Source organism: Atta colombica, unplaced genomic scaffold (genome assembly GCF_001594045.1).
Source record: "Atta colombica isolate Treedump-2 unplaced genomic scaffold, Acol1.0 scaffold11, whole genome shotgun sequence".
Lineage (NCBI taxonomy): Eukaryota > Metazoa > Arthropoda > Insecta > Hymenoptera > Formicidae > Atta > Atta colombica.
Genome location: NW_017259195.1, coordinates 1,066,447 through 1,077,857, shown reverse-complemented (window position 1 = coordinate 1,077,857; position 11,411 = coordinate 1,066,447). Strand labels below are relative to the sequence as shown.

General features: G+C 31.0%; 1 protein-coding gene across 1 annotated transcript in view; it reads left to right on the top strand.

Annotated features, from left to right (window-relative positions):
• LOC108693820 overlaps positions 1-11,411 on the top strand; it is a 72,096-nt gene that overhangs the window by 48,525 nt on the left and 12,160 nt on the right. Inside the window, exons 7-11 of the mRNA XM_018202972.1 lie at positions 794-905; positions 3,912-4,066; positions 5,143-5,196; positions 8,604-8,878; positions 9,870-10,028. Coding sequence (XP_018058461.1) covers positions 794-905; positions 3,912-4,066; positions 5,143-5,196; positions 8,604-8,878; positions 9,870-10,028 — 755 coding nt within the window. The remainder of the gene's footprint in view (positions 1-793; positions 906-3,911; positions 4,067-5,142; positions 5,197-8,603; positions 8,879-9,869; positions 10,029-11,411) is intronic.

The following is an 11,411-nucleotide window of genomic DNA, read 5'->3' as shown; positions in this document are numbered from 1 at the left end:
TATTATAATATAATATAATTTGTAGAGTAAAATCTTCCTCGGAAAGGACGTTTTGGAATGCAATCTTAATAGCATCGATTACCATTATGTTAGTCAACGTGTTAATTATAAATAAAACATATTTTATTTTTGCAAATTTTTTCTTTTACTTGGATTTTGCTTTATGTTTTATAACAAAAATTTTTGTTCCTGTCAAATTTATAATGATTTTTCATGTAACTTATTACAACGTAATAAGTAAAAATTCTTGTGAAATATTTTTATACGAAAATATGTATAAATTTTATTATTTTTATCATTGAATATGCATTTTCCATCAAATTTTTATTATACTGAAAAAAATTCTAAACTTTAATAAATAAGATAAGAAAAGAAGTAAATCCACTCGATATGTAAACACAATAATTAAATGAGTAAATAGGTCCAAAAAAAAATTAGTAAAAGAAGGATTTTAATTTAAACTAGTACATTATCTCACAATTATTCACAATTAACTAGTTAGTCGAACCATTAATTTAACTTGACAATTATTTTTTTTTTATTAAATATTTATTTACGGTAAGTACATATTTAACACTATTCAATAAATATTCATTAAAATTTGATACATTTTTTTCTCAATATATTCTCTACCCAAAGAGTTAATCAAGATTGTTTCTTGACTTTCGAACGTTTGTTACCTTTACAGCTATATTTTTTCACAGTATGGTAGCTCGCATGAAAATACGTCAGTTTTTTAATCTTTTAAGGTGAAAAATATGGACAAGAATTATTTTATCACTTCCCATTGCAGGAGTGCCGAGAGTAATCTTTACACGAAAGTAGCTGAACTACAAGAAGATATTTCTTTGAAGCGTCTCGACCTCGGTGTTGCGCAACTGCGTCTAGCCGCAGTGCAAGCACAGGTAAGCACGTTCTTTATTCCCTTTAATTATAATTACCGTCGCACGTTTATTATTTTATTCATCTCTAAGCCTGACATGCCATATTACTTCATCCCGTTGCAAAAAACGTACTCATATTTATTATACAACTTGCGCTTTTTAAAACGCAATCCCATGAGCTATATACCATTTATTGCAATAGCAAGATTCATGAAAAATAAGATACACATTCAAATGCGATTCTGTTATAAAACTCTCTTGTGGAATATAACAATAGTAATATATGTTATAGAAACACAATAGTGAACACCAAATAAATAATAAATATAAATCGTGAAATGAAACTTCGGTTCAATTCTATTAGGATAGTTCTGTATTAAATGACTCTATGTTCATGAAAATGGATCAGAGGCATCTATCTTCCGAGTTCTCCCCATTTCATCCAATTTGTTCGACCACGCGTAGCATCAAGAGCCTCATCTATGTATACAGTATACAGGATGGATGCATCGGTAAAGAGCTACTCAATTGTTCGTTATTAACTTAAAGTGAAAATTGCACTATCCAGAATTGATAAAAAGGTCTGTTAAAGCTAATGAAATTGCCATTTATTATTAATCATGTGTCTTCAGTAACTAATTAATGAGACAATATTGAAAACTGATAGCAGCGCAATATCATGTTTACAAAATAAATTATGTCACATTATACTATTAGCTATAAATATATATACGAGCAAATCTAAATTCGTTCGTTAAAATATGTTGGCAAATTGGATTTGTCATTCCACGGATAATTCAATTTTGTCAATATGTTTCTAAAATAGATTATCTAAATACAACAGTGCAATTTGAAAAAGAGAAACAAATATATTCGAAAAAAGAAATAATGTTAATCTGAAAAGGATTAAATTTTAAATTATAGCTGATGAAGTAATTTCAGTATACGCGTATGGAAAAATATCGCGCGCGGTGAATTGTTTACGGTCAGCTCGCCTCGGAGACGCGATTTCTTGGTGTGCGTGACAAATATGAACGGTACACTTTTTAAAAGTTTTCTAAGTAGGAGGCTTGTCTGTGGCCATTCACTAGCGATTGGTCATTCACTGATACGCTTTAGCCTAAACACCGGATAAATACTGGCGCGCGCAATCGTGCGACATGCGCCTTTGCAACTGGGTCATCGGCGAGCACGAGCGTCTGAAAATCCATTTCTGGCCTCGTCGAGAGAGAGTCCGTCTATCCAGGTCAGGCGAGCAGGATCGTCGCTGTCTGACCGCGCGCTGCCGTTTTACCACCGCTCATCGTAATATCAAATCGTGATCGCGTCCAGTCTGAAGAATGGGATGGACTACGTTACGTACGCGAGTCGTTAGTATTTTTTCTTCTGGTGAATTATGGTTCCGAGCACGCTATATCACAAGAGTGCTGCATGATCCAGTGGACTCGCTCGACGACTACGAGCAGACCGCCCTGGTTGAAAAGTGCTTAACAGTGCTCCTAATATCTATGATTATTAAGAACATTAACATTTGATTATCTGGTGATATTAATTCATAATGATATTATTACACAATATTATTATTCATTGATTTTCGTTATATTTTAAATTAAATCTACATGATTTTACGTTTGGTCGTAATATTAACTAAAAGTAATTGAAAAATGTATATTAATGTATTAATCAAGTTTATATAACGATTAGGGACATAGGGAGGGATTGTGTTATTAAACGGATAAGGAGTTACTTATTCATTGTGAAGTTGAGCACAAAGAGGCTAATGTTACGACAGAGAACAATGGCCGAGTATATTCTCAATGATCACGGAGATCAATGAAAATTGACATGCATGTATTGTCAATGAATATATTCCTACAGTTGAAAACGAATCGCAGTGATATCTTCTTTAGAAACGTTTCAACCAGGGTGGTATATTGACGCATTCGTTTTCAAGTTACGTGTTGCTAAGTGCGTATTGCGACAGAGATGAAACTCTTAATCTCTGAACGAAAAAACTCTCATCCTTGTATCTTGTAGAAAATATAATAATGCAGCTATAATCACCATTTAAATGCTTATAAAAGAATCGCATTTATGCTCCAGATATTATTTTTTTGGACAACATTAATAAGAACTGTTGTTCACGTTGAGATTTATATGCAGCAATTGTCGGCGACTATTTATCTCATTTGAAAGCCTCGGAATTTTTAATTAAAGGACATATTTGTCGAATCGCTAAATCGTGCGTGAATAAAATATACATAATCTCGTTGTTTTGCACGCGATGATTACTATTGATCAGATTAATATAAATAATAACTACGGAGGAATCGTTGGGATAATACTCCCCACGTGGATGTAGATTAAACTCACCCTGAGTCACGTGTGTGTAGAGCTCGCTCCTTACTCATTCATAGGGACGTGTAAACACGCAAATTGATACGCAAAGAAGCATGTAATCATCATCGTTTAGGGTGTTTCCGTGTGCGAACGGTAATGGACTCTTCTCTTATGCACGAAGCGTAAATTTATACAGAATGTTTCAGATCGTCTTTGGAGTCATTAATCAATATCGAGCTCATATTTCCTTAATAAAAATTTCATACAGCGTAAAATACTTCATTCGTAATTTGTTTGATTTCCAACGTTAATTATTTATAATAATTAAAACTCCAAATAAAATTACGTTAAGGTCTAATTGAGTGAAATTAAATAAAAAGTAAAATTCTATTATTTACTAATCTTAAATTTTTTCGGTTTTTTTTTAAATTTCAATTATTCGAGTTTTTTAGATTTTAGATTTCAAAAAATAAAATTTTTTAACACTAGAAAGGCATTTCACATTTCATATTAAAATAATGCTAAATTTTTCCACATATTATTTGTTACAAAAACAATCATGGAAATATTTTTTATATTACATGAATTAAATATATTATATTAGATATTTTTTAATTATTGAAAATGTTTTATGTATAATATGTGTATTATATATATATATATATTTTTTTTTTTTGTCAATTACAGAAGGAACTTTTCGGAGGAGGCGAAGCTGGTCAACCGGATGGAATGACCAGTCGGAAGATGTCAAACGGTTCAACCGGAAGTCCCAAGCTGAAATGGCTGAAAGCATTCAAGAGCCTAAAAACTAGTTCGCCCACAACACCACCGTTATCCGACAAGTGAGTTTATTTCCTTTCTATTAATACCAATTTTCATCACGTGCATGCCGCGAAAAAGTGCCGAAGTTTTCGACGCGACGGAGATGATTTTTCACCAAGCAATACCGGGAACTATATATTTGCTTTTTATTATATATGTACTCTTCGATACAAATCCCAGAAATGAAAGAGGATCATTTTTGCTTTTCGAGTAAATCTGACACTGATTGTCTCGTGTTTCTCTTTGCTAAACTTTGTTTCGAGACGCTCAGTAGAGAATAGCGCAGTTGGGATACATTCATGGGATGCGCAAATTGAAAATTTCATTAGCCAACATAGAAAAGAAATAAAAATAATATATAGTTGTATAACTCGAAGTTCTATTTCAAAAGATGTACTGCTAAAAAATAATTTACTCTAATTTTTCTTCTTATCTCTCAGTGTGTGTGTGTGTGTGTGTGTATACACACATACACACACACACACACACACACACACACACACACACACACATATACCTATATATATTTTTAAAAAAGCAGTTTGCGAATCCTACGTAACGTATGCATGAATAAATGAAATAACGAATGTTCTTCAAAGATTAGATATCGCTTTATCTTGATGTAGATAGATGATTTTAATTCGACTTTAATTATTTCTCCATCCGTTATTTTAATAGGAAATTAGAAATTTTCTCACAAATTTTGAAAGTTAAATTAGAAATGTAGTCACTGTAGGTACTCTTATTCAATATTGATGTATTAACTGAATTAAATGCGAAAGTTCTACAAGGAAAACTTGAATTTGTGTTTCGCAAACAATTCACTCGTCAAACATTTCACCGACAATGGAAACACCTTCACCGTCATCTTAGAAAACAAACAGCATAGAGTAAATAAAGTTTTTCTTGTTGCACCTTCGCAGACTTATAGAACGATTGTTGTCAAAGTGAATTCTCAAGACGAGACGTTTGAGTTAATATATGCTTTTACTTCCGTGTGCTTTGTAAGTTTCCCAATTAGGGGAACCATAGACGTTAGACGAAAGGGACTTTGAATAACCGTAGATACTGTTTTGCGAATGCTCGACTAATAAAGAGGAAAGCAGGCAACCATGTACCACGCAGTTTCCACCGTCGTCGCCATGTCCAGGTAAGTTTCAGATTGTTCGTGAACATCAGTTGATATTACAACTTTACATTTGTCATTTGAAAACATTTGAAAACGAATATTTACTTGAAACATGAAATCGCTTTTAATAAAATTTTTACTATTTAATCGGACAGTTGATTTATTCTTATTATTTATTCTTACACATTAACAGACCATGTTGAAATCTTTGTATGTTAACAAAATATTCTTATTTCCTTCCGATCTTATTATTATTTTGTTATATAATTAATAAAAAAAAAATTACATCCGATATCGCTATATTAATCTTCCGTCTGCAATCATATTTTTGTTTCCTCCGCCTGCAATCTGGATCTTTTTTTTGTCCAATCTAATTAAGTTCTTTTTCATTTTAGACTTTCAAAGAAATTCAAGATAACTTTTCAACATCTCTATTATCAAATAATTTTTAACTCAAATGTTAAAATCTTTATTCGATAAAATTTAAAATTTGAGATTGAAAGAACTATATTGAAAGAATTATATGAAAAAAGTGCTTTTAGTCAAATTAGTTAAAACTGTGATATTTTGTAACTTATGAGATACTGATAAACGCCTGTTTCTACCAATGTAGATTAACTTATTTTTTTATTTTTTTCTAGTGTTAAGAATTAGAAAAGAATAATGCGTAAATTAAATCGAGATTAAAATTAATCTACATTGGTAGAAATGGACATAAATATCACAACCATAAAAAATAGATTTTGCAGTAGCATCGTTTGAAAATTTTTGTAACTGTATAAACAATAAACATTTATACAGTTAAACATATAACATACATACAACCATTTGTATGTATATTAAAGTTTATATCTCTTTGTTAATGGATGGCAGGGAGAGAAGTGATACAAATGTATACGTATCATTATAGGATAAAAGCACTAGATATGGATGAGGCACTAGTTCCGGATCACTTTATATTTAAATAATTATAGTATTTTCAATTAAATAAACATATATTATAAGATTCTTTAGCATTTGTTTTATCTTTTTCAAGTGTCAATTGATTTTAATTTATTACAAGAACAGCGCTACATATTTTATTGATGTCATTAATTAATTAAATGTGCAAGGTTAATCAACATATATATCTTCAAAAATTCATTCAAAGTGTAATGTCATAAGAATTATCTTATAACTTTTATAGTAGATAGCATTAGATTTAATGGAAAAAATCGAAAACGTTCAGTTGAGAGTAAATGTATCCACATTTTATTAATCACTATGTTATAATTTGATATTATATTTGTTTAATCACTATGTTATAACGATACTTTTACTGCATAAATTTATTTTAAAAATGTTTAAAAACGTGTCATTTCTTATAAATAATGTCATTCTGAAAAAAATGTATTTGTTTTAAGTATCGAAATAGAATATAAAATAGTATATATACATGTCTATATGCAAAAAGTGTTACCATTCATAATTTAATTGGTTTTTATTGCTAAATGTTTAATTTTCATTAATTCTTATAATTTTAATTATCATTGACTTTTAACTGTCACTAATTTTAAATAAATTTGAACGTGTTAAAATTGCATCACGATTCACAATTAGATCCTAGAACTAGATATGGATTATCAATTCGGATTATAATTTCGTTATATATAATATTACGTTATATATTATGTTATATGTTATATATTACAATATGCATGCGCAAATCATTTTTATTATTCTTACGAGATGTAGTAACGCCACTAAAAAAGATAAAGCATTGAATTGATCCCCAATTACTATATGAGGTCTAATTGTGGATAATTGTCATTACTTTACTTAATTTAAATTAAAACATATATAAAACGGTAATGAAATGAAATAAAATCATCCATAATGTAATCTTTATGATTAATCATAACCATTAAATATTTTATTAATTGTTTGATATTTTTCCGGATAAAAAAGATGAATTTTTTTAAAGAGTGATCCATAACTAGTATTTTTACCCTATATGTAGTTGTTTGTGTCGATGGTTATTTCATTCGTACATTTGACATTACGTATGGACATACAGTTATGTATATACATGCTGATACAGTTAAAAAAACAAACTGTGTACTGTAGATAAAGATATTCTTCAATTAAACTAAAAATAACAATTTTCAAATGATATTACAGCAAAATTTGTCCATTTTTGATGGTTGTGTTTATAGAGACTATTGATCAACATATATTGATCAACACTATAAAATATCACGGATTCAGTTAATTTAAAATCACTTTTTCCATATAATTAATCTTTTAAAGTGAAATTTGTCGTTTATGCCAAAAAAAACCCAGACAGATGGAGGATTAACTTTGTGAATTCTATTCTTGGATAAAAAAAAATTATTAATTAAATTGTATATAGGCTATAAGTAAAAGTTGGATGTCGAGTGCTAAATTGATATTTAATATTCAAAACATGGATAAGAATATACAAGAAATAAACATTTCAACCTTTATTAGGTTATCCTCAGTGTAACAAATATAGTTAATAATAAATATAGTTAATAAATAAAATAAAAATATAGTTAATAATAAAAAAGTTCCGCAACGCCAAGTCGATTAACAATAAAATTCAAATTATACATAAAGCATTACAAAATTCCGAATCACTTTTCTCTTTATTTTTGGTATCTTCCATTATGTTATTGTTCAGTATCGCTAATGTCTGTCATTTCCACTTGCCGCGGTGGATCGATATCACATTTGTTATATAAATTAAATAATTAATTTAATAAGTAATAAACAATTAAATAATTAAATGAATAAAAAATAAATATAAAAATTTAATTGTTTATTACTTTAATTACTTTAATTACTTTAATTACTTATTAAATTAAGTATTTAGCTAAATGATAAACGTTAGCAATAAACGCAAAAAATAGAACAATTTTCTTAAGATTGCAATGATCGATTTGGACGATATTACTACGATTGAGCGATACTGAACAATAACATAATGGAAAATACCAAAAAATAAAAAGAAAAGTGGTTCGGAATTTTGTAACGCTTTATGTAGAATTTCAATTTTATTGTTAACCGACTTGGCATTGAGAACGTTTTATTATTAACTATACTTATTATACTGTGTGAGGATGACCTAATAAAGATTGAAATGTCTGTTTCTTGTATATTCTTATCCAAGTTTGAAATATTAAATATCAATTTAGAACTCGACATCTCCAGCTTTTACTCCTGTAAGCCTGTATTCAATTTAATTTTTAATTATCAAGTAATAATATTTATTTTTAAAAAATTATAAGATTTTATTTAATTTAATGCACTCTTCCTCGCAAGAACACATATGAAACGGTAATAATCGCACGATCGCAAGGAAGCACGCGCACGTCGACTTTCGCGAAACCCGAGGAATCCGTGAACAAGGAAGATTACTTTCACAGGAAGAGCCTTGAGTCCGAGGGTGGGCATACTTGGCGCGAATACACGTACCGTAAGATTACACCGTGCGACGCTTGCGGCCAGGTGCTACGCGGCCACAGCCGCCAGGGTGTCCGGTGTCGGGGTTGTAAGGCAAACGCGCATACGGACTGCATCAACATGGTGCAACCAGCGTTGTGCCCGAGCCTGGCGCCGAAGAAGAGCGGCGGTATACCGCTTCTACGGCGACAAAAGACGCAAGTAACCACCGATGAGATACCAGCATCATCCGAGCACAGTGAGTACAAATTAGATACACGAGATTCACGACGCGTGTTTTTCCCTCCTGTCTCCCTGCCAGCGACGCGACAGCTCTCTCATTGTCGAGGACATTTTATCGAACGAAGGGAACCGATCGATTTCTCAATAAGCCTGTTATCTCTCGCCGATTGGATCGGGGGGATTCTGTTTTTTTTTTTCATGCATGACGGGTAGTTAAAAATTGTTAGAAATCTATTCGGAAACACAGCCAACGCGAAAGGACTTTTTTTTGCAATTTCTCTTTGTCGTGTTCTATAGTGACGAGTGAATGGATTTAGAAGAAAAAACGGTGGAACTCTTGAAAAATAAAAGTCATTAAAATAAATTAATTATATAACTTTCCTATATAACGGAGAATTGTTTATCGAATAATTTTTAGTAGAATCTGAATCGTATTTTTTAGCTTTTTAATCTAAAAAATATTTCCAAAAAATATTTCAAGACTTATTCTACACATACAATTCCATTCATTCGCTGAAACTGTGTAACTGTTGCGTATTAAAAAGTAGTGAAAGAGTAAATTGCTCGTCTACAAAGTTGGATTTGATATAGCCAATAATATTCTTTATTATGGACTAAAACTTGTTTTTCTTTACAAAAATTTAATTGGATAACACTAATTGAATAATTCAAAATTTTATCATGAAATATTAGATAATGCTAAACATCAAATTAAGATTTTATTGAAGCTGTTGAATTATTTGGAAAAGAAGACTCATTATTTTCTATGGGAGCATCTCTCTGCACTACGATTTAACTCGTGAAGATTATTCGTTCGTTCGTGCTGTTGCCAAAGCCGCTATATCGTTTATCGCGCGTCATCTCATTTATCAACGAAAAAAGGGAAGAAGAAGACAGATCAATGTGAGGAAATTGAGCACTTGGCTGAGCGCGCGATTCAAAAAAATCACGAATAGTCCGTTCAGTGCGCTTTTGCATTGCTGTGTCTCTTTATCCCGTATGGGCAGACGTGGACGCCATATACCAGGTGCTGAAGCAAGCAGGCGAGATCCGTGGAAACTCGACAAACTCACCACCTACGCCTCCCACAGCAGAACATCCTCCTTCCGGTGCAGCACCTTCGTCAGCGAGGGCTTCCTCCCATCCCTGTTCCTCGTCCACCTCTGGTAAGGCGCACTACCAAGAATTCCTACCGATCTTGGAACGTACGTCGGAACCCCGAAAATTTTCCCACGTACAATGGCGGATTACATGCGCGACATTCACCAGGATCTCGAGACTAAGAATCTCATGTTCCAGAATTTCATCGCTTTATATTACTTATATAACGTTATTAAATTAAAACGTTGTTAAATTTTATTAAATTATTATAAAAATACACAATACTGATTTTTTTTCTCAAACTTCTTATCTGATGGGATGGAATTTTTAGTAGCATTTCTTGAATAGGAATCTCGCTCTTTGAATGTTATAATCTGAGTATAATCCGTCATTGGGAAAAATTCATGGAATTCGATATCCAAAGCTATAGTTCAGTTTTAACAATAGATACGCTTCCAAAGCTGAAATATGTCTCAGTTATTGGAGGACATATCTCTGTCGACATACTGGAGCAATGTATTTCTTGAATGTGTATCTTATACTTTATGTAATCTAATTGCAAGTTCGTATCGATATTTAATCCATTATTTTTTTTCTATATAATTCTGTGTAATATTCCCAAATTTTTATTTTAATTCAAACAGTAAAAACTAAATAAAAGTAAAAATCTCTCTTATTGAATTGTAAAGGAGATAAATAACCTTTTAATTATTATTTTTATTTTTTGTAGTATCGTAGTTATTATATTCCTACATAAAAAAGAAGATAGAAATATAAACTGAATTTAATGAGATGCACTGATTGTATTATACACTTATTGTTTTTTAATTGTTCATATGTAAAAATCTTATTAAAATTAGAATTGTATAAGTCAAACGTAAAATCAAAATTCTATCTCATATTCCTATCTTCTCGATTGCTAGTTAAGTTGCTGTTATGTAATCGAATTTATGTATTATTTCTTTTGAAAAGCACGTGTATGTGTGTGCGTGTTTAATGTCGTTTGTGCTCCAGTACTGTCAGTTCCAAGGTCTGTAGTCATTCATGTGTTTATGTAAAGCCGCTCGTCTTCTTCAGGGACATGACTCGTAAAATTCGTAATCTATCGATTCTTCAATGTGTACACTCCTTTCTTCTTCTTCTCCTTCTGCTACACTTATCTTCTTCTATTGCTGCTTCTTTCTTCTTCTATTCTGTATTCTGCTTATCATTAATTTGATCGATTTTTAGAGGTAAGTCGCTGACGTCATTGTTGATATTATTTAACACCATGTTATTACGTTATATCGAAAAGATTATCTGTAGTGATACGACGTTACATTTGTTACATTTGTCACACCCAGGACGATAAATGCCACCTGCCCAATCACATGTTCTACTTTTTATATTTTTATTATTATTATTGTTTATATAATAACTCTTAATGATCTTTAAATTTTATAATATAC